Source organism: Dermacentor silvarum, chromosome 10, assembly GCF_013339745.2.
Source record: "Dermacentor silvarum isolate Dsil-2018 chromosome 10, BIME_Dsil_1.4, whole genome shotgun sequence".
Lineage (NCBI taxonomy): Eukaryota > Metazoa > Arthropoda > Arachnida > Ixodida > Ixodidae > Dermacentor > Dermacentor silvarum.
The window spans coordinates 151,626,029-151,650,660 of record NC_051163.1 but is presented as its reverse complement, the minus strand read 5'-3'; the positions used below and the strand labels follow the sequence as shown (position 1 = coordinate 151,650,660).

Sequence of the window (24,632 nt, the reverse complement as noted above, 5' to 3'; positions counted from 1 at the left end):
AGGTTCTTGCAGAAAACAGTAATGTGTAATTAGCTACATTTCACTGCTGGGAGAGAACAAACAATCAATCAACAATCATAGGTCCTTTCCGCGAAAAACAGTTTTCCTTTCTTCCCTATGTGCTCGCGGTTAAGACTTGCGCGTGTTGCAAACAAGCAACGGCTTTTTTGTATATCTATATACCTTAGTTATTTCTGTGTTTGATTTATTCTCCTGACAAAACAGTTGTAAAATAGCGTTTGCAGTGAAACGTACAACCGTTACACAAGTAGAGAAATTGCGTTCTGCCCATGCTACCTACGTTATAGGTAGAAAAAAGCCGGCAGATCCCACGCCCTGTGGGAATCGAGGTTATGCGAAGCAGCGTGCAACTACCAAGTGAACGAAACGACTATGAGAGCACCAAGACGTAGGCGGCTTTTTCATGACCTACACGACACGCATGTTACGACATTCACGTCCAGAGTCCTGAGGAGTACCTTTAGCAACGCCTAGGAGGCCCTAAAGAGAAAGCCTTAGTCATGCTCATGACTACGAGTTCAACCATTGAGGCTTTATAGTACCACATCCGAACCCATTCCATTGGTTTTGCAGTGTTCATCTCTTTTCGCTGAGTAATTGTCATTTTTGCCAAGTTATGGTCATGACTATGACTTCTACCACCATCCTTTAGTGTTTCCTTCACCTATTACCCACCTCAGAACCCATTTCAGTGGTTTCTGAGTGTTAATCTTTTTTCGCTGAGTCAGTCATTTTTTCTGACTTATGATTATGACTATGGCTTCTACCCCCATTCTTTAGTGTTTCCCTCACTTAGTACCTACGTCAGAATCCATTTCAGTGGTTTTTAAGTGTTTTTTGGCTGGGTCATTGTCATTTTAGGCAGCTATTTTATGAACTACATGACACGCATGTCATTACATTCATCTCATGATCTATCATTGATGTTCGTCATACACTCTTGTCATATGCCAATTTTGGCAAATATTAAGTTAACGATACGACCATGAGAGCACCAAAACATAGGCGGCTAGATAGATAGATACTGTCAAAGTGACAAATGTTCGCCAAGAAATGCTTCGCATTAATAGCGTTGTCAAATATGGCAGCCCCAATGACCTCCGCTTCAGTGTGAATTCTCGCGATGGCCATGCTATGCTCCCGGTATTGTTGAAAGCCAATAACTAATTGATATTTCACTACGTCTGGATTCCACTGAAATGTTAGTTATGAACACAAAGCGCGTACGATTTCCGAGATCGGTGGGCGACTTCCGTGTCTCTAGGGTTAAGACGCGCCCGCATACAAACGACAGGATGGTTGGTAATGAAATTTCTTAGCTTGGATAGACAGGGTGTTTCAGCTAACGTGGGCCAAGTATTAAAAAATAATGTAGGCAGCTTGCACTAGTGGTGCAAGGCTGGAGTCAACAGTGGAGCTGGTGATCGACCTAGCTTTTCTTCCAGGTTTTACTCGGATTGGCTAAGTTTTGCTAGGAAATGCTAAGTGGTGCTAGGAACGGTATTGCGAATCGGCTCGCCGCCGACGCACAGATTCTTGCTTGGCCGCGCGACACGCTTCAAGATGAGCGGCTTCTTCGGGAGTTCCATGTCAAGCGTACATGTACTCGCCACAGAGTCAACGAGAATTCTGCCGCCGTCGCGGCGGCTCCGAGCTTTATCTCCCCGGTAACGTCACGGCAAAGCTGCGCCTCCACACTTGCCGGGACGTGGCTGGTCGAAACCTGCCGTGCCGCCGCGTTGGTGCTGCTACAATTTCTTTCTCTCTTTCTTTCTCTCGCTCTTATTTTCTCTTTCTCCTGAGCATAGCGGGCGCCACGCGCATGTTCTCCTTCCCTCTCCTTAACGTTCCATGTCATAGCAACATGTGCATGGCAGGAGAGGAGGCGAAGCACACACTGCTCCGCGAGGTGGCTGCTAGTCAACGCGCGGTGACGTCATTTCCAGGAGCAGTTTTCGTTTGCACTACGCGGCCCAACCAAGAGCTAAACAGCTCCGCTGCTAGAAATCACCAGCCCTTCCCTCGTCGAAAAATTATTTAATTATGGAGTTTTACGTGCCAAAACCGCGATTTGATTATGAGGCACGCCGTAGTGGGGGACTCCTGGACCACCTGGGGTTCTTTAACGTGCACCTAAATCTAAGTACACGGGTGTTTTCGCATTTCTCCCCCATCGAAATGCGGCCGCCGTGGCCGGCATTGGATCCCGCGACCTGGTGCTCAGCAGCCCAGCCCCATGGCCACTGAGCAACCACGGCGGCTCTTCCCTCGTCGAGAAAATTGGGGTAAGCGAAGCTTATCGTGTGTGTACCTGACCTACTACTTTTCCTTCCCTTTCGTATTACTTTTCCTTTCCTTTGGTACAACCTTTGTATTGCAGATATTGCTAATATTTAAAAAAGCTAATTAAGCAATCTTTACTAATTACCGAGCTTGACGGAATGAAAGAAAAACAATACTGCGCCATTACCGCAATTTTTAATACTTGGCCCAAGCTAGCTGAAACGCCTTGTGTTTGGCACAAGGTGCCAGATGGTGCGCTGTCTTCTAAAGTCTTGCTTACATTTATTCCTGGACGTTAAAGTTAAAATGTTGAAGGGACAGGGAAAAAACGCACAGTAAGGCCACCCGCGTTTTGTGTACGGAAGGCGAAAAAGACTATTCTAAAACGGAGTATTAACTTCTGATCCTTCACAGGCGCCTCATCGGGACCTTACCAGAGCGCAGGCCACCGTCCTTCGCCAGCTTCAGACACTATTTTCTCAGTCCGCACAGATTGGCGATTATCACAACTGGGGAATTTAACCCCGTATGTAAAAATTGTAACATGAACAAATTGGCAACACATTCTTTGGGGATGTCGGGGTTTCTTCCCCTAAGTACGCTCTTGCCAGCCCCCTCCAAACTTACCTGGGAGACCTTACTTAGGACTGCCACCGATCTCAGGGAACAACTGAAAATCGTCACTTGGGCCGAGGGAGTCGCCCCCAACAGGGGCCACCCTGAGACCCCACCATGATTTTCAATAAAGATGTTGTAACCACCACCTTCACAATGCAACCACATCCTGGCGTTTTGACAGTGCGCTCATGAAGCCCGAACTAGAGTATTTGGCAGGAACTTACCCCCTAATGAAGGGTAATGTGGCCACGGTTGCATTCACTTGAGAAGTTGCTAGTAGGCACAGTACTTCAACTTTCTGCAGTTTTATTGCTGCAATCTGAAATGCAAGTAACACCATTAACGGTGAACTTATTTATTCCTGGACTGCGTAAAGATAGGAACATAACACGGCACCACATTACACGAACGCTTTGTGATTAATGCAGATGCGGCTAAAATAGTTCCCATTCCCCATGCTATGTACGTACATAGTGAGTGGGAACTATTTTAGCCGCATCTGCATGGACGGCTACTGTAACGTCTGAGTCCGGTATCTCTCGAAGAGTCGTCCGTTTGCGCAGAACTGAGAGCTCTAACTTCTGTGAGGCGCAGGAAAGCCCGAATTCATGTAAGAAACGCAGTTTCTTACGTGAATATTTATTGCTTCTACAATCTCTAACCCAAGGCCTCGAGCTCTTGCGCAGCGCTGTTCCACAATAAACATCTCAGCTTACATGATTCACGAAATGCTGCGAAATGCAGCAGCACAGCAAGTGGTGATGGTAATTTGCGTTTTAGGCGCAGTGAACAACCAGCCTTCGTGGACATGAAAGTGCCAGACATCACAGTGCAAATGCTCAAGCGCGAAAGGTACTCGATCTGCAGCAGCCCCAACAGGCGATCGTCTTCTTTTCCTCGAGCAAGTTACACCACAACATTTTATAATGCATGTATCTGCACTATCCTAAGCCTATAGCCACGCGTACAACGGCAGCACTTCTCTTTGCGGAACAGTGCTGTGTGGGATGTTCTGACGGAGCAGTACAACTATAATATGACGGCTAGACTCGTGTCGTAGTAGTAGGATGGCCTACTTATTCCATGAAATTATGTTTCTCTGCTGACAGCCTTGGGCCCTCTCCAGCAGCCAAAGCTGATCCTCAGGATCCTGGCAAGTCAACAGCGCCTGCCACTGGTGTTATGGCGGCCGCCTGCACTGGTAGTGTTGGGTGTGTCTGCAGTTTTTGCAAGTCTGTCCTATATGTCCCTGGGTACAATCTGTGCAATGCAGTTCCGTGCATGTACCTATGTTCAAGTTTGTTCTCTTGTTAGCCTTCTGTGTGGTATTGCGCAGTATTTCCGTTCTCTCTTGCAGTGTTCTAGGTTGTCAGCAACCGCGGTTGGTATTCTTTTTTCGATGTCACCAAGGTGATGTCACTTTCCACTCGTGCTTTGTCATTTCTTTGCCCACTGGCTCAGGGGACGCTGTCGCGGCTTTCAACGTAATTTCCATGACAGCCCCCGTGTGCATTCCTGATGCTTGGCTACAATGCAGCGGCATCTAGTACTGAGACAGCCAAGAAAAGCATGGCGAACCGTAACGCCTCAACTCATAGACTCTCAGACTCGTGACGAAGACCGCTAAAAAAAGCACAGCGAACCGTAGCAAACAACCCAACCTATAAGCTCTCACTGACTCCTCCCCCCTCCAGAGTGTTACTGGACACTTGTCCACGTGACATGACAAAAAAAAAAGAAAAAAGAAAACGCGTTCTTTTAACAGTGCAAAAAAATACACTCATAAAACAACAAAAAAGAAACAATGAACGCGCAAAAATGACATCAATTTCCACGCTCGTTCGTTCAAGAGTGTTGCTGGCGATGTGCGGGAGCGCGATGCACACGCAAATAATATAAAAAAAAACACTGCACTCAAACATGTCCAAACATCACCAAGCAATTGTCCCAGCATGCGAGATATGTTTCGAGCTCTCTCTGGTTCTTCAAGCACTCTCAATGGGAGCAAGTGGCACATGGTGGCTCAAATGCCCTACTCTGCGAGGTTAGGATTGTCAACAGCACGTAACTAACACTTGCGTACTGCGTACTTTAATGTCCAACACTTACTGCTGAACTACCGTACCTATAGGAACATACTCCAAAATACCATTTCTGCTCAGATGTTGAAACATGCAGCTCAGTTATAGTAACGTACACATCAAAAGATAAAAGAGGAAGTCCAACACAAAAACACAAGAATCCTCGGCGAACTCAAAGCAATCAACAACAAACAAAAACAAATGCTCGACATGTAACGACATATCTAAGAATATTGACGCGAAATAAGTTGGCGCGTGGTGACACTGGCCCCTTGAGGCAAGAACGACGAAGTTCGTGGTTGCGCCCGCGCTCTCAGAGGTCCAGCCATTATTAAAGGCTGGCCTGTTTTTTGCCTATCTGTCGCTGGTCAAGTATTTTAGCTGTACTAGCTGGGTGACATTTCTGGTGGAAGTGCTGGGTACGGTCGATGTTAATCTCCGGAGCGTACCCCAGACCTAAGCCCGGCGAGTAGTTCGGCCGAGCTTACCCCTGTGCACGTACGTACCAGCCGACGTCTCCAGGGACTCCATCCACAGCACGGTCTGCTACCCGAACGAAGTAGAATGACGAACCAACCACCTCCTGCTGCTACTGCACCATCGCACGTGGTCGTCAATCAGACCCGGACGATGACTCCGTTCCACGGGAGTGCTTCAGAGGACCCCGACGACTGGCTTGACCATTTTGACCGGGTCGCCAGCCTCAACGACTGGACCCATGAGCGTAAGCTACGCTACGTGTATTTCGCTCTTGAAGATTCCGCGAAAATATGGTTTGAGAACCACGAGGCGACACTGACGTCATGGGAAGAATTTCGTCGGCAGTTCTTCAATGCCTTCGCCAGGGCGGACAGGAAGGAGAGGGCGGAGTTAGCAATGGAGTCGAGAATTCAAGGCCCGAATGAGCGAGGGACGGCGTTCGTAGAAGGCATGAATCGGCTCTTCAGACGTGCGGACCCCTCTATGACTGAAGCAAAGAAGGTGCGCTACCTAATGCGCGGCGTCAAAGAGGAAATCTTTGCTGGCCTCATTTGAAATCCGCAGACGACACTTGCAGAGTTCCACGACGAGGCCACTACTATGGAAAAGACCCTTCAACAGCGGGCCAGGCATTACAACCGCGACGCCATGATTTCAAGGGAGCTCTCTGCCGTTACCCTCGGAAACGACATCGGCACCTTGCGAGAACTTATCAACGCTGTCATCAAGGAGGAACTGCAGAAGATGCAGATGACCGCTGCCTCTGTGGGACAACTTTCCATTGCGGAATTGGTACGCGCTGAGGTCCGACAGGCCCTGCATGTTCCTGAAGAGTACGAGGCACCACAGCAGGGACCGCGTCTTGAAATGAGTTACGCTGAACCAGTACGCCGTCCACCACCCTCAAGTGCGTATAGCATGGTACACCCCGCTCAGCAAATGGACGTAAGCTTCAGGTCTCGCAGCCCACCACACATCGCCGAAGCAAGAACTAGGAAGAGCGACGTCTGGCGCACCGCAGACTACAAGCCCCTCTGTTATCATTGTGGCGAAGCCGGGCACGTCTACAGAATGTGTCATCGTCATGTGGGGCTCCGATGATTCTCGCACCTGGTGAGCGGCCGCCGGAAATAGAGAGTTTCGTCGCGAATCGTCGAAATGGGAATCAACGATGGCACGAGCCCCGTTCGTCGTCTCCTGCTCGTTACAGGTCACCATCACCAAGCCAAGCCTTCTCTCGCGGCGCTCTCAGATGCCACTCGCCTACCCGGCAAGTCGGGAGAACTGAGTTCAGCGACCACCGGAGGTGAAGCCGCTGACGTCGACTGTGCGCAATCCTCCACTGCGATGACAACGACGAAAACAGAACGACGCAGACGTACAGACGCAGTCAAACACCGTATGAGAGGTAATAACGTCGAACATTCCCATCACCGTAGACGACGAAGAAATAACGGCGTTAATCAACACTGGAGCGGACACCTCATTTATGAGCATGGACCTTGCCTGCAAGCTCAAGAAAGTTTCTACCGAGTGGACTGGGTCGCAGATTCGCACTGCAGGAGGCCATCTGCTAACCCCGGTAGGAAGATTCACAGCGCGAGTGAGCATTCGTTGGTTTACGTACCTTGGAAATTTCGTTATCCTCCCAAGCTGTTCGAGGGACCTAATTCCGGGAATGGACTTTCTGCAGGCTAATGGAGCCGTGATTAACTTACAAAAGTCGCTGGTAACGTTTTCAACGGCGCAGGACTTAACAGGGAGCTGCACTGACGACACGTATGTCAACGCCTCGAGGATTCTCGACGAGAACATCACGGTGCCGCCAAGGAGCAGCGTATTGACCCTCGTAACAACCTGCGACGCATTCGACGACTATGAGGGTATTGCCGAGGCAAACATCCCGCTGTTGCTCGAAAGACACATCTGCATCGCCCGGGGCCTTGTTCGAATACAGAATAAGTGCTCACAAGTTTTGTTGACAAACTTCAGCCATGAGTATCAGCACGTCCCTCAAGGTACAGCTGTAGCCTTTCTGAACTACATTGCTGACTTCTGCGACGTCGGCACGTTACAAGTGACTTCACCGGATGCAACAACTCACGCCAGCCTGAGTACCCGCGTGCACAATAATGCTGACTTAGCATATGTACAGAAGGATCAGCTGCTGGGCCTAGTGACAGAATTCTCTGGCTGTTTTTCCACAGAATCCAGCGCACCTCCATTACGCAACACCGGATAGTTAGAGGAGTCGGCGCAGCCTGTCCGTCAGCATCCGTACCGCGTTCACCTATGGAGCGGGAGGCGATTAAGCGTGAAGTTCAAGAAATGCTCAATGATGACGTCATCCAGCCGTCGACAAGTCCTTGGGCGTCGCCTGTTGTTCTAGAAAAAAAAGAAATACAACACGCTCCGCGTCTGCGTTGACTACAGACGGCTTAACCGAGTCACCAAACGCGACGTTTACCCCCTGCCACGGATCGATGACGCTTTGGACCGTCTGCGTCAGACTGAGTTCTTTGCTTCGTTAGACCTAAAGTCAGGGTACTGGCAAATCGAAGTGGACGAGCGTTACCGTGAAAAAACCGACGGGCTATACGAATTTAAAGTCCTGCCTTTCGGTCTCTGTTCCGCTCCTGCTACGTTTCAACGTATGATGGACACTGTACTCGTCGGACTAAAGTGGCAGACGTGTCTAGTGTACCTAGACGACGTTGTGTTTTCCTGCACGTTTGATGAACATCTCACCCGACTACAAAGTGTCCTTACCGCAGTACGCAAGGCAAACCTCACCATCAAGCCTGAAAAAAATGTTACTTTGGCTTCCAGGAACTCAAGTATTTAGGCCACGTGGTCAGCTCCCAAGGAGTACGACCAGACCCAGAAAGGCTCGCTGCCATTGCCGAGTTTCCTCACCCTAAAGACAAGAAGGCTGTTCACCGGTTCCTGGGCCTCTGCGCTTACTACCGTCGTTTCGTTGAAAGCTTCTCAAGGATTGCTGAACCTCTCACGAGACTGATGCGACAAGTTGTGCCTTTTGTGTGGACGGAAGACAAAGAGCAGGCTTTCACCGAATTTCGCAAACGCCTTCAATCTGCCGCAGTGCTGGTGCATTTTGATGACACCACGGCAACTGAAATTCACACAGACGCAAGCAACGTAGGACTCGGGGTCATCCCCTTCCAGTCATCCGATATCTCGAGGGAGCTAACCTTGTCCCACGCCCACTTTCACGAGGATTGACATCGTACTGCCTGTGGAACGATGCCCAGACAAGAAAAAATTCGATAACAGCCAAGAAACGTTACTTCTCGTCGTTCTGAAGGTGCTGCGCAAGGTAGTTTTACAGGCGTGTCACGACGATCCCTGTGCCGGCCACTTAGGCTTCGCGAGGACATTAGCGCGCATACGACAGAAATACTATTGGCCTCACCTATTTTCGTCGGTTCAGCGCTATGCGCGAACGTGCCGTGACTGTCAGAAGCGTAAAGTCCCACCCGTCAAGTCTGCCGGCCTCCTTCAGCCTTTGGTTCCGCCCGAGGCGCCGTTCCAGCGAGTGGGAATGGACCTTCTTGGTCCACAAACCTCTTCAGCATTGTGTACATTCCTCTATGTTTTTTTTTTCTTTTCATATTGGCACTATTGCCCATAGTGCTCGCACGCTGCCCTTGAAGCGACCGGGTCGGTCGCATTTGAGAGGGGAGCAATGACGCGAAATAAGTTGGCACGTGGTGACATTGGCCCCTTGAGGCGAGAACGACTAAGTTCATGGTTGCGCGCGCGCTCTCCGAGGTCCAGCCATTATTAAAGGCTGACGCGTTTTTTGCCTATCTGTTGCTGGTCAACTATTTTAGCTGTACTAGCTGGGTGACAATATGAGGTAGAAATCACGGGCAAAACACTGACATAACACCCAGATGACAATGATAAACATATGCTCATGCTTTACGTTTCACAACAAACAAATTATCGCACACACACTGTTCAGCAGAAGTTCTTACTGCTATATTTCCTGACTAGGCGCGAAATGGCATCTGCAGCCTTATTTAGCGCACCCTTTATGTGTACAATTTCCAGATGATACTTTCGAAGCGCCAATGCCCAACGTGCGAGTCTTGCACTGGAGGAAGCCCAGTGGGCTAAGAAAGTCAGCAGGTCGTGGTCAGTCCTAATCCTGACCTTTGTACCGAAAAGCCACGTGTCTAGGCTCTCTAATGCCCATACAATCGCAAACGCCTCCCATTCGATAGTAGACCATTTCTGCTGCACAGGGGTTAACTTATTACCCGAGGAACGCTACAGGGCGCTCATCTCCATTGGCCTCCTGAAACAGAGAAGCGCCAACCGCTTTCTCTGAGGCGTCCATGGCCAAGTAGAATTCCCTACCAGAGAGTGGTGCTTGTTGAGCCAGGAATAGATGCCAGGGCCTCCCTCCCTTACTATATCGAACGCATGTTGCGCCTCTGCGGTCGATGGCAACGTGTTTGGGACTCCAAAATACCATTTCTGCTCAGACGTCGAAACATGCATCTCAGTTATAGTTGGTTATCGTTGTCAATGGCAGGACTAGCCTTGAGTAATCTGGGACGTAGTCTCGATAATAATTGAGAAGTCCCAAAACACTCTGCAGTTCTTTTTTTGTTTTTGGTGGTCTGAGCTGCTGGATAGCGCGAACCCTATCTGAATCTGGAGCATGAATGCCAGAACCCAACTCATGCCCCGAATACTTTACCCGCGGCTGCGCAAAGTTACATTTTGCCGGGGTTACAGTTAATCCAGAAGCCTGTATTGCTTGCAGAACAGTGCGCAGGTGATGAATATGATCCGGCCAGATCTCCGAGAATACCGCCACATCGTGAATGTGTGTGCACGCGTACTGACAGTGATTCGCAAGTATTTGATTGACTACCCTCTGAAATGTCGCGGCAGAGTTGCGTAGTCCATAAGCATGATTTTCCACGCATATAAGCCACTAGGTGTTGCAAAGGCAGTAAGTTTTTGCGACTCTCTATCAAGCGGTATCTTCCAGTACCCCCGGGTCATATCCAAAACATATGTATTTCGCTTTACCCATTCCCATTGGAAATATGTCTGGCCCCTTATGGCGTTAAGACTCCGGTAATCCATGCACCCCCTGATTGAGCCATCCTTTTTGGCGGCCCAGACTATCGGATGGGCGAAGGAGCTCTGCACTGGATAGATAAAATCCCATTCTACCAGCTCGCTCATTTGCCTCTCCACTTCCGCTCTGAGAGCCATCGGTACCTTGTACGTGTGCACTCGCGACAGCGTAGCCCCCGGGCCCAGAGATGTTTTGGGCTCTCTCAGCTCGCATCGACCTGGTCTGCTCGACAACACCTCTTGAAAACCTCTTGTACTAGCTGGGTGACAATATTAGGTAGAAATCACGGGCAAAACATTAAGATAACACCCAGATGACAATGATAAACATATGCTCATGCTTTACATTTCAGAACAAACAAATTATCGCTCACACACTGTTCAGCAGAAGTCCTCACTGCTATATTTCCTGACTAGGCACGAAATGGCATCTGCAGCCTTATTGAGCGCACCCTTTATGTGTACAATTTCCAGATCATACTTATGAAGCGCCAATGCCCAACGTGCGAGTCTTGCACTGGAGGAAGCCGAGTGGGCTAAGAAAGTCAGCAGGTCGTGGTCAGTCCTAATCCTGACCTTTGTACCGAAAAGCCACGTGTCTAGGCTAGAACTCTACTTAGCTCCTCTTTCTGGTGATTGCTCAGATTACTGGCCTTCGTGGCCACAGGACATTGTTCGCGAGGTTCAATGGCATTTGGAGCGGTTTCTAGACTGCCATATTCATAGTCAGCCTCAAACACCACGCTGACATTAGTTCTGGCGTAGTAAGGTGTCATTTTATTCCACCATCAAGTAGCTGTCAGCACGCCTTCTAGCTAGAAGACCAAGTCATTTCGCTTGCATCTTGCTTCCGGCTGCATTCTGCATTACAAGGACTTCATCGCCTATGCTAGTCTTTTTGCCTAGCCCGCAAGTTACATTTTTGAGCATATCTCCTTTGCATCTGACCGACAGCTCTCGCGGCTGCATTCATCATTTCGCTAAGTTCCTTAAGATACGCCGTGGTTGATTCAATCCCGCGGGAAGTGCCCATTCGCCTGTCCATGATTTGCGCAGGATACTAAGGGGGCCTTGAGGTGCTTGGCCATACATGGGTTCGAACGGCAAAACGCCTGTGATACCATGTTCGATTTCACGGTAAGCCCACAGCAAACACGGAACATAGCGGTCCCAGTTCTTCCCATGTTCCTCCATAACATGACGCTATGCCGTTAAATGTGCCACGCCACCGTTCAGCAATGCCGTTGCTATGTGGGTGATCAGGAGTCGCAAACCTCACTGCTACTCCTAACCTCTCGATCAACTCGGCAGTCAGTTTAGCTGTAAAATTTGTTCCATGGTCACTGCATATTGATTCTGGCGTCTCGTAATGCGCGAACACCTCTACCAGGGCCTGACACGTTGCTTTAGCCGTTACAGCACGTAATGGGATGACCTCTGCCCACCGAGTACAAAGGTATACTACGCTCAAGGCGTATTTATGACCGCCTGACGAACCCGGCTCTAGCGGTCCGATGTCGTCGAGATAGATGACCTCAAACGGTTTTTGCGGGTCGTTGAGGGGCGGTATGGGCATCCGGTCTGTCGTGAGTTTACGTGAGTGCACCTGGCAACCATGGCATGTGCGACAATTACGCTTTACGTCCGAAGCCAGCGACGGCCAATAGAACGCACTCTTGATGCGCTTTGTCGTCGTTTTTCCGAAAAATGGCCACCGCACGGGCTATGCGCTAATTCCAATACTTCCGCGCGACGATGCTTTGGCACAACTGGTTGCAGGTGCTGTTTGCCGCTCAATGACTCCCGATGATAAAGCATTCGGCCCTCAATAACTATGCCACGAGTCCTGTCCTTTGCCTGTTGCCATGCATCTGCCAGCGATACATCGTCCATTTGCTTTTTCGCAAAAGAGCTTTCAGTAGACAGCCTAAGCCACTCACTTTCATCTGTGCGACCACCCTGCAACGGATATCCGGCGGTGCCCACGTTAGCAACGCTGACCTGCTCGCCTCTGTCCTGTGAAATCTGTTCTAGCTGCTCCTGTTCGGTGACCTCACAGCTTCCATCCCCCTCTCATCTCCCAGCCCTACGTTGGCCTCGCAGCACGAGTCAACCTCAACACCTAGGTTCGGCTCCTCACGGACAACATGGTGCGCTGTTATCGTAGCTGGTATGGGCTGCGGCATCTACATTATCTCCTCGCAACTGTGCCCTCTTGCTCCGGCGATTCCTCCACTAAGGCACACTCACCGCTCTCGAGGTCACGTCCCGACTCGTCCACGGCGAGAAAGAGTTTCATAGTTGTCTGGGCTCAATAGCACGTCAGTGCTCTTAGCGCGTACTGTTGCTCTGCGCGGAGACTCCGCCATTGGCTGAGTAGCATTGCCTAAAGGACATGGGAGGCCTAGGGGTACGTACATAATGTCTGCGGTCACAGCTTGACCAAATGCACCCGTGAGCTTCATGTGACCACTGCTCTGCTCTAAAACCTCACTTGGCACCTTGCTTGCCCTTATTACGGTGATGTCCGCACCAGAGTCAATGCGAGCTGTGCGGAGACTTTTCCCAACGAAAATCCGCACCCGCATGTTCTCCAGCTGCATGCTACTGCTTGGGAGCCTATCCGAGCGCCTCACAGGGGACGTTCTCTCACATGCGCCTTCACTTTTCGTGGCTATGCGAGAAACCTGTTTCTAGGGTCGATGTCATGCAGCGACTTACAATTCCTCCGAAAATGTCCCGGATCTCGTACACAGCATACGGTCAGTGCGCAGGTTACTCGCATAGTGTTGTCTGCCCTGTTGGATATGCGGCAGCTGTTTTGCCATCATATTCTCGCGGTAGCCTGTTCGCACTTTATGCGACATGCTTTCCTCAAAGTTTCCAGCCATCTCGGAGGACGCCGTCACGGCTTTCAACGTAATTCCCATGACAGCCCCCGTGTGCATTCCTGATGCTCGGCTACACTTCAGCGGCATTCAGTACAGAGATAGCCAAGAAAAGCATGGCGAACCGTGACGACCCAACCCAGACAGCTTAACTAAGAAAAACATAGCGAACCGTAGCGAACGACCCAACCAATACGCTCTCACTCACTTCCCGGTTTCCAGATGTACGTTTCTTGGGTGCGCTTGCCCCTGTGCAGGTAAAATGCTTAACGACATTCTTCCCATTCTGTATTTTCTGCAGCCTTATTCCGAGTCTGATGATGATGAATGTTTTGAAAGCGGGAGCAATAGACCATTGCGCGCTTCCTTAGCGTCTTTAGCCCATGTGGAGGCGGAGATTGATTCCATTTCTTAACCCACGCACATTATGTGTCTGATATGTACTCGGGAACAATGTGTGCAATGCAGTTCTGTGCATGTACCTATATATGTTCCTGTTTTGGTCTCTTGTTACTCTTATGTGTGCTCTTTCGCAGTATATTCGTTCTCTCTGTAGTGTTCTATATTTTACCGCATCGGTGTATCTGATGTCTTCATCGTTGCGCGTGCGTGCTAGTTTCACACACGCAGTGCATATGCGTGTGTGAAGTTCCTGTCATATTCAGGATGTATATTCTAGGGCATGTTTCCGCAGATCGCCACATGATTCTTAGGTTAAGTCACTTAAATTGTTAGCATTCTGCGCCTTCATCAGTTCTTGCTGTGTTGTGACAAGCATCTATGACTAACATCTGCGTCTTGACAAGCATCTATGTCAACGTCAGTTTCTTGATGTTTACTTTGAAGACTAATTTGTATATATTGTGGGCATTTATTGTGCACTTCATCATCTGTACATTATCATCATCATGCGTGTGCCACTCATCTTCATCGCGCCTGCGGGCACATCATCATCAGCGTGGACTGTGTCGAAGGCTGTTCAGGCTGATTGTGGACGCCGCCCTTCTTCGCCGTGTCGTCTCTCGGGCTCAATAAAGGTCCGCCCTTACTGTGACGTCACAAGTGGTGGAGGCGCTTCTTGGTTCCCTGTCCTCTACGCCCCTGGCCTACTCCCTAGAGCTTCGTTCGGGTCACCGCTTCTGCCCACTGTCCGTCAGCATGTCGCAGGACGAGCAGCCTGGCGCTTCTACCCTAACCATCCCGCCTCCACAAGCCGCACCTTCTGTGATCATCAGCGGCCACCAGCGTGATCCCCATTTGTTCGCTGGTCTTCGCGGTGAAGATGCTGAGGACTGGCTGGATGATTACGAGCGCGTAAGCTCTGCTAATCGGTGGGATGATCCCAACAAGCTCCGCCATGTCTCGTTTTACCTGACCGGTGTGGCGAAGACCTGGTTTTTCAACCATGACATTGATTTCACCGATTGGCCGAAGCAGCCGCTTCGGCAAGTTTTGGCACGCCGGTGGTTCGCTCCGCCCTTGCGAAGAAAACTCTGGGTGCTCGCAAACAATATTCCGGCGAGTCCTACACATCGTACATCGAGGATGTGCTTGCACTTTGTCGCGGTGTCAATGTTGCCATGGCTGAGTCAGACAGGATACGCCCCATTCTTAAAGGTATTGGGACTGTGCCCTTCAACGCGCTCGCCGTCAAGAACCCGGCTACCGTCGCTGACATCGTCTTGACGTGCCAGCGCCTCGATGAGCTCGAGTCCGTACGCTTGCAGCCGGACCTAAGCGAACACCGTTCTGCGGCAGACCCCGACTTGCGCATGATGATCCGGGCGATCATACGCGAAGAACTGCAATCACTTGGCTTGTCATCTCCGTTAATGATTCCCGCTCAGCCTTCTGGTGCAGCATTGTGCGACGTCATCCGAGAGGAGCTTGCGTCAATGACCTGCTCTGCGAATGTGGACCCTCCGGCCCCTCGCACCGTACCAACATACGCGTAGGTTGCTGCCGCGCTTCCAACTAGTGTACGTCCAACGTTGCCTCTACCCACATACACGCAGGTTGGTGTCGCTCCTCCGGCCAATGTCCCTTCATTACCACTTCAGCCGTCATCGCCCCATCTGACCGCACTATCTCACAGCGCACAGAGTGCCCCTTACTACCCGCCTTGGCGACCATCTCGTCTATACCTGTTATTACTGTGGTTATCGCGGCCATATATCACGTTTTTGCCGCAAGCGCCAACAAGAGCGTCGCGGGTACGGCCTGTGTGAACGCGATGCGTATTCTGGTGGGGCCTCTTACCAAAGCCGTCGTTACGCTTCTCCTCCGCGCCGTTCCCCATCTCCGCGCGCAACGACAGAGACGCCGAATGGTTACCGTACCTCCAGACGCCGATCACCTTCGCCCTTCCGCCGCTCCTCGTCACCGCTTCGGCCTGCCTCATTCATCCCTGACCGCCGCCCGGAAAACGAAGTAATGCACTTTTCGGAGGAAAAATTGCATTCACCGACAGGACTAAAATTCCTCCAGCGCGCCCTTGTAATATGATGTCCGTGTTTGTTGAAGGTGTGCACGTTGAAGCTTTGGTGGACACCAGTGCGACTTTATCTGTCATGCATTCCGATTTGTGTAGGCGTCTCAGGAAAGTTACGACGCCTTATGATGGGCCCGCGCTTGTTTCAGCTCAAGGGAAAACAATCCACCCTTCCGCGTTTCGTACAGTGCGTGTATCCATCCATGGTATCGTCCACTACATACAATTTACTGTGCTGTCACCCTGCTCCCACCAGCTCATTTTAGGATGGGATTTCCTTGCCTCTGCTTCTGCTGCTATATGTTGTGGGCAAGGTGTCGTACATATCACCGACACAGACTATTCGGTCGGCGATGAACCGTACCAGCCACTTCGTCTACTCGCTGCAAAAGATACCGAGCTACCACCAGGCTGTCAGCAAATTCTGACCATTACGTCCGACGCCATCGACCATGGCGATGTGTTAATGTTACCTTGTGCGCGTTCGCTCACAAAAGGAATAGCCATTGTTTCAGGCCTAGTTAGGTTTGATAATGGTTCTGCGCTTCTCGAAGCAAGGAACACAACATCTGAGAGAATTTAAATTCTACTTCCTAAAGGCACCACTTTGACCTGCGTTGCTGATTCAGAGTCTCTCTGTCATTCCCCTCAAGGCTGCTCCCTCTGAAATCCCTCCTGCTGGACATTCTGCCTCTACCTCCGCTTTTGCTGCAGCAATCAGCTCGCTCTTGACCCTTTCGCAGACGCAACAGCTCCTTGCCTTGTTGAAGAAGCATGAAGGTTCATTTGAAGCCCATTCTTCGACATTGGGACAGAAGACCGTCACAGCGCATCGGATTCAGACAGACGGCAGATCCATCGTGCGTCGCCGGCCGTATCGCGTGTCTCTAGCGGAGCGCAAAATTATTGAGCACAACGTCGCCGACATGCTGCAACGTGAGATAATTCGCCCCTCTGCTAGCCCTTGGTCGTCTCCCATTGTTTTGGTCTGAAAAAAAAGATGACTCCGTGCATTTCTGTGTAGATTACCGAGCGCTCAACAAGATCGCGCGCAAGGATGTGTACCCCATGCCTCACATTGACGATGCCCTCGATTCCCTGCAACGCGCCGAGTACTTCTCCAGTCTTGATCTGCGTTCAGGTTACTGGCAAATTCCAATGCACGAAGGCGACAAAGAAAAATCTGCGTTTGCAACCCCAGATGCTCTTGAGAGTTCAACGTGATGCCCTTCGGCCTCTGCAATGCTCCCGCAACTTTTGAGCGCATGATCAACACCGTTCTGCGTGGCCTGAAGTGGAAGACCTGCTTGTGCTATCTGGAAGGTATCGTTATTTTCTCGTCGACATTTTCACAGCACCTGCAACGTCTCGACGAGGTTCTCACGTGCATTGCCAACGCTGGTCTTCAGCTCAACACCAAAAAGTGTCATTTTGCAAGCAAGATGATCAAGGTCTTAGATCATATTGTAAGCAAGGATGGTATTCGACCTGATCCTGACAAGATTTCGGCGGTGCGTCACTTTCCTCGTCCAGAAAGGACCCAGGACATACGCAGGTTTCTCGGCATCGCTTCCGATTTTCACCGATTTATTCGCGATTTCGCCTCTATAGCGGCTCCTTTACACCACTTGCTTCATTCTGGCCCTCCCTTCGTGTGGTCACCAGAATGTGAATCTGCCTTTGACCAGCTAAAGGGCGCCATCACATCCGAACCTGTCCTGTGTCATTTTGATGAGACTGCTCCCACACTCTTGCACACGGATGCTAGCGGCCATGGCATCGGTGCTGTGCTCCTCCAGCGAGACAACTCTTCGCGTGAGAGAGTCGTTGCGTATGCCAGCCGCGTGCTCACACCTACCGAGAAGAACTATACCATCACCGAGTAGGAGTGCCTCGCTGTCGTTTGGTCCGTCCAGAAATTTCGCCCTTATCTCCACGGTCGTCATTTACCATCGTGACGGATCACCACGCCTTATGCTGGCTTTCCACACTCAAGAACTTGTCAGGGCGTCTTGGCCACTGGATTCTTCGTCTGCAAGAATATGACTGAAATCATCTACAAGACTGGTAAGAAGCACCAAGACGCAGACGCTCTTTCTCGCTGCCCGCTTCCTACAGCCGCACTCAAATGGTTCCGCCACCGCCTCCAGTGACGCACTCACCGACGTCTCTTCTACGGCGGTTTTGTCCTTCGCCACTCTTGATCATCTTACTTCGCACGACCATGAATCATTTTCGTATCTACAACTCGCTGACTCGTACTGTCGCCGTATTATAGACCACCTTCGTGGAGCTTCGCGCCCGCCTAACGCCCGGCTTCGTCGACAGCTGACACAATTTATGCTTGTAAACTCCGTGCTGTACCGCCATATCCACCATCCTGATGGACGACGCTGGTTGCCCGTGCTACCTCGTTGCCTTCGTGCGCATGTCCTTCAGGCCTTTCATGACGATTTGACTGCTGGCCACCTTGGCATCCAGAAAACTTACGAACGCATAAGAAGTCGCTTCTACTGGCATGGCCTGTCTACCAGTGTTGCTAGATACGTCGCTTCCTGCGCCATTTGTCAGCGTCGCAGACATCCAACATCAGCTCCTGCCGGACAACTACTACCAGTCTCATGTCCTGCGGAACCATTTGAGGTTGTTGGCATCGACATCGATGGGCCACTTCCCATGACTTCCGCCGGTAGTCGATGGGTAGTGACAGGCGTCGACCACCTGACACGCTATGACGAAACAGCCTGTGTAAGTTCAACATCGGCTTCTGAAGTCGCTGCCTTCATTCTTCAATCCATCATCCTGCGCCATGGCGCCCCTCGTGTCCTTCTAAGCGACCGCGGAAAGACATTCCTTTCCCAACTAGTAGGCGAAGTGCTCAAAGCCTCTGGCACCACTCGCAAAACTACATGACCGCAATGACCGCAAGGATTATTATGACGCATATCATCGCGTAGTATTCTACCAGCCTGGCGATGAAGTGCTGCTCTGGACACCAGTTCGCACTCCTGGGTTGTGCGAGAAGTTTCAGTGACAGTTTATTGGCCCCTACATGGTCCTGGAAGTGACTTCTCCAGTTAATTATCGAGTGACCCCTGTTTCCTCAACTGACCGCCGTTGCCGCTCTACCGAAGTGGTCCACGTTTCTCGTATGAAGCCCTTCACGCGGCGTTCCCCATACATTTAGGCAGCGGCCAGGATGGCAGCTTTCGCGCGAGGGAAATTAGTGTGGGCATTTATTGTGCACTTCATCATCTGTACATTATCATCATGCGTGTGCCCCTCATCTTCATCGCGCGTGCGGGCGCATCATCATCAGCGTGGACTGTATCGAAGGCTGTTCAGGCTGATTGTGGACGCCGCCCTTCTTCGCCGTGTCGTCTCTCGGGCACAATAAAGGTCCGCCCTTACTGTGACGTCACAATATTGGAAATTAAATAGACAAAAAGCAAGGGTGTGCCGCATGCTATTCTGCTTGTAGCGAGTGAATATATTTCTTATGCAGTTTAGTGCATGGCGCTTGATGCTGACGTTCTTGATGCTGAGGTATGACCTTGACCCAGTTATTCATCCAAGAGAAGGGAAGCACAGTTGAGGACGGCAGAAAGCTAGGTGGCGTGATGAAGTTAGGAAATTTGCAGGCGCAAGTTGGAATCAGCTACCGGAAGACAGGCGTTATTGGAGTTCACAAGGAGAGGCCTTCGTCCTGCAGTGGAGAGAAATATAGGTTGATGATGTTGATGAGGTGTGTCACTTGTGTCAGTCGTCTAATTCCTATACCTCTTCTCCAGCAGCTCCATTTGTATGCTGCATTAGGCCGAGGACTCGTACAGTTGTTGCCTTGATGATGCCTTCCAGCCTCACACAACCTCTGGGTCTGGTATTTCTTGAGGTGTCGCTCACCTGAGCAGAACCGGGAGCTATCATTTCTATATGAGGAGCAGGAGAGCCCGCATTGCACAGGTAGTCTTCCGACGCGTTGAAGGCAACTTTTAACGCATCTTGTCAGTGGACTGAACCAACTGTCCTCCATCAGACCGTCCGCGTTCAGTGCACGTCTTCTTCCCTCGATATTTTAATATAGTTTTCAAGTTAACCGAGTGACTGATTGACAGCACCTCGTGACAAGCGCCATCAATATGGCGGGTTTTATAGTCGCTTCGCCTGTGACGTTAATACGGTGGCTAGATGGGTAGGTGTGCCGACCGGCGCCTCTGGAGCGTAGTTCACCACTTCTCCGCGTCATGACGCAAAATTGGCGCTGCGGTCAGTAGAACGGTTCCGCAGCGCGCGTCGTCTGCTACAGGGGGCTGGCGGACTGGCGGCGAGCAAAAAAAAAATAAAGCCCGTATTGGAATAGTTGTATGTCGTCTGTTCGTGTCAGTTTCAAAGGTGAAGAGCTCCGCATCTCTCGTACTGTTTGTAAGTTCCTAAGCGATGTGGAATGTTCCAGCTCAGAAAAATGACCGGCGAGATTGGCGGTGGCGTTGCTCCACCAAAGAAGACCACCAAGGAGACCTACTGCTTCGCTCCAAACTGCAAGTCGGGCTCTAAATTTGTGTGAAAGACAACGGAATTGTTCCGCTGTCTGACAGCGGAAATGTTCGCCCCGAGCTGCTCAGTAGCTTGCTCAGTATCGGTACGATAGCTAGATTGTATCGGCGACGTTAATGAGCAAGCGGTACACCGAAAAGCGTACGTCCATGAGCTCCTCGACGTTGGAAATTTGTAAGCCGCACATGAGGTGCTCAGCGCCTGCGACATCGAGCACCGCTGCGCTGCTACAGGGAAAAGAAAAGTGATTCTAGGCTGATATTCTATATACCAGGCTATGTAGCAAGGAAGTTCCTGCAAAGAACCAAGTGCTCCGATTGCTCAGGGACATTACTGAATTCAACAGAATGAGTAGGTCAGGGCTGTTGCTCCCTTCTGAAGCACTAAAAAACTGGTAGCATCGCTCGAAGATGCCTTCAAGCTGTGCTTCAGTTTAAATGAGTTACGAAGGAACAGTGTATCGCCGACTTTGCATCCTTTCTGCAGCTGAATCACCCGAATTTGATCGGCTGTAAGCGGCACAAGAACAAGCTCACAAACGATGTTGTGAAGTTCTGTTCAATTACACGCCTTTACTTTCTTGTCAAGGGCAATAACTTGGCGCGCGAAAGCAACAGGGAGAAGAAGAATCACCTGAAGTGGAGGCGTGTGCTGTGAATAATGTTATGATGTGGTGGACCAACGTTGCGGCCTTGTTGGCGCTAGGCTATTTATGTTGGTGCGTCAAGTTATGAGAGCGTTTCTTGTATTTTAAATATATTCATGAATCTAGCCCAAGACATATTGCTTTATTTTATTGCAACCAAACAGTGAACCATATGCACTTACCAACACAATTCGTCTAGTAACAATTTAAATACCGCAACTGAGGCAGCAATAAACACCAATAGCTGGATTTCTCGAAATTGAAACTTTAGAACTCACTAAATATCACGTAAACACGTTTCCACATACCGTATAAAAGCACTGCAGTTTTGCTTTATGCATGAAAAAAAATGCATCTACGTCTTTAATGCAATGGGCTGGAGCGCCGCATTTGTACCAATAAATATATGTGACCCATCGCCAAGCTAGAAAATTTACTTCAGCATATCGTGTCTTCTGACTAGACGACAGTAACAAATTCCCCATTCTGGCTTTGCTTACTCTGCTCGAAACGCCATTGTGTAACGCGTACTTCAAAGCTAGAGCAGAGGCAGCGATACTACCAAACACGTTGCTCGTCTACACAGCGCAGCTGACGTTGCGCGCAGCTCAGCCGTTCTACTGTCCGCAGCGCCACTTCTGCGTCATGATGCGTAGAAGTGGTGAACTACGCTCGGTCGGCACACCTATCCATCTAGCCACCGGTAACGTTAAGGCGGCTCCGGTGAATACTGTTGGCGTCATGCAACAGAATGCTTAAGCGTGGCACGACTATAACTACGGGATGCAGAGTCCTCGCTTTCATGTCGTGCTGGTCGTCTGCTCATGCGTGCTGGTCGTCTGCACATACGGTACAATCTGGTGGCCCAACCAGCGTCCCACTTGTAGCAACTGTGCCGCTTTCCCGCTAGTGCGAGACGAAGGATTTGTATCAAACAAGGCACTTCTTAGTCTGCAATGAAGAAATTCACAGCGGTGACTGAATCGTAAACTTGAACTGTGCCCTGGCATCCTTGTCTGTATCCCTTCGTTGCGTGTTTTAAATACGTGGTTAACACTTGGGTTAACAGAGAAGCAACTAGCTGAGTTAAATACCGTTGTGCGTTGACAGTTAGACAACAAGCACTTGAATTATACGAAAGACTAAGCGCTGCCGTAATACCTAATACTGGAATCTTAACCGCACATTTGAACAGAAGCGCTGTTTCTCCGCAGATACGAAGCGCTTCGCATAACCGTTTTACGTCATGCTGATTTTTCAGGCATGTAACTTTTGACTACACTGTGATCCTACTAGTACGCATGGAAAATGCAAATTGACTTGCAAAGTAGTTTGCGTGTTATTGAACCCACCTGCAATGTCTCTGAAGTTTCTTCTCTCAGACTAACTGCCGTTAGTGCATGGGAAGTGGCTTGAGACCCACGCTTCGCTCTTTCCCACAGCCTCGAAAAATTTTAGCTCCTGGTTCTCTCGAAATTTTGTTCCGATGAGGAGCTGAAGGAGGCTAGAATTTTGCATCGTTCGCAGATCCTTCCAGACCTGCAGGATAAAATAGCAAAACATTGTAAATGGGGGCGACGCTGCGCGATCTTGAGTCCACCTTTCTACGCGCAAACTCCTTTATGGACGTCATTGACAGGATTTGTGTTAATCGTGAAACTTTCTCGAATGTAAGACCAAAAAAAAAATTATCTATCTATTTTTAGATACTTTAAGAGCTGCGAATGCATTCCACTTCTGATAACATGGCATGTGGCATCCCATACACACAGTGCAAAATAAGCAATTGCAGTAACGGCGCCAAACAGGTGGATTTAAGAAATGAGCGAAGCAACAGTAGTTGGCGCAATGGAAAAACGGGCAAGTTGGCCCTCCGTCGTGTAAAGCTTAGGCACAGCAAAACTGTCGATCCTGAAGTCTTACCGGCTGCTACTGTTAGGAATTAACTTCGCTGCGGCTTGGTCTTAACTTGGTTTAACTTAACTACGCATGTAGGAATGTATTCGGAGGTACGTTCCCTTTCGCGTTCTTTCGCGAAAAAATCAGAACAGTGGCGAGCGCTGCACGCATCGGCGCCTACGAGTGACAGCGTTCCTGGCATGCTACATACGCAGGCGCAGTGCCAAGGCACAGTGCCAAGAGCGGTGTTGCTTGTCGACGCCGAACGCGTTGGCGACATTTCGCGTGGCCAGCGCTGGACGCGTCGGCGCCTACGAGCGACAGCGTTGTTGGCATGCTACAAACGCAGGCAAGCTAACCAAGGTTGGCACAGTGCCAAGAACGCTGCTGCTTGCCGACGCCGAACACGTTGGAGGCTAGCCGCTCGATATCAATCGACCAGCTTTTTTTTTTTTTGTCCTGGCTCAGCGCGTCGCGGGGAGAAGAGAGGCGGGGTTCGGGAAGGCAGGGAGATTGCGAGGACGAGACAGCGTGCACGCTGTCTCATCCTCGCCAGCTCCCTGCCTTCCCGAACCCCGCCTCTTCTCCCCGCGACGCGCTGAGCCAGGACAAAAAAAAAAAAAAAAACTCCGGGTTGCCATGGCGCGGCAGTTTCTTGGCACGCACCACAAATTACGGCTGCCTTAAACAGCTTCGATGTTAGAAGACTGCTCTTGGGCTAGTTAGTACACAGTCATTTGACACGAACACAAAGCACGCCAGCGTGTCTGTCCTGATTGCAATTTGAACACTTAATTAGAACACGACTGTCATTTACCCCGACATATCCTCTATTCCTTTTTTACCGTATGTATGTATTTTATTGAGAATTAGCATAAGGCTTCAAACTTGCACTGAATTGCTAATGATGTTGACCTCAAGTGTACGGGTGTAATGATGATGATGATGTGTGGTGTTTTATGGCGCGAGGGCCATATATGGCCAACGAGCGCCATGACAAGTGGTAATGTAATTGATGAGCTGTTATGACGCGGGCAATGAGTTTCTCATGGTAGATGTGACATGGCTGTAAAGGGGCCTAAAAACTGTCGCTGTAAATGGCGTAAAACATAGGTAGTAAAATAATGATAGTGACTAAAGTGGCGTGTGCTATGAGTTCAAAGGTGGAAGAAGGTTGTGATAACTTAACATGTATTTAAAGATGAAAAAGTGATGGTTGACAACGAGTAGCACAGCAGCCTCACTAGGTACCTTGAGTACAAGGGGCCCGAGGCATGTGCCATAAACAAAGATTGACATCGCAACAGCGGCCTCTGGCAGGAGGCCGTGCTACGAATTTCTTGGGCAGAATACGTTGAGCGTACGAACATCATTTAAAAAGGCTAAAACGGACTTCATGTCAAATGGCGGTTCTCTGCCTAGAAACAGTGCTAGGTGAAGTGGTATACACTGCCTATATGCTAAAGGGAAGTGTACGAGTGTGAAAATATATTTTGATTCTCGTGACGTTGCCGTAACGAATAAAATAATGCTCATGTTCTAACTGTATG

General features: G+C 50.0%; 1 protein-coding gene across 1 annotated transcript in view; it reads right to left on the bottom strand.

Annotated features, from left to right (window-relative positions):
• The window catches only part of LOC125941147 (uncharacterized), a 74,640-nt gene extending 50,733 nt beyond the window's left edge, over positions 1 to 23,907 (bottom strand). The window contains exons 1-3 of the mRNA XM_049658105.1: positions 23,900 to 23,907; positions 22,536 to 22,614; positions 3,147 to 3,241 (exon numbers count right to left, since the gene is read on the bottom strand). Of these exons, the coding sequence (XP_049514062.1) occupies positions 3,147 to 3,241; positions 22,536 to 22,614; positions 23,900 to 23,907 (182 nt within the window). The remainder of the gene's footprint in view (positions 1 to 3,146; positions 3,242 to 22,535; positions 22,615 to 23,899) is intronic.
• Between the last annotated feature and the right edge of the window lie 725 nt (positions 23,908 to 24,632).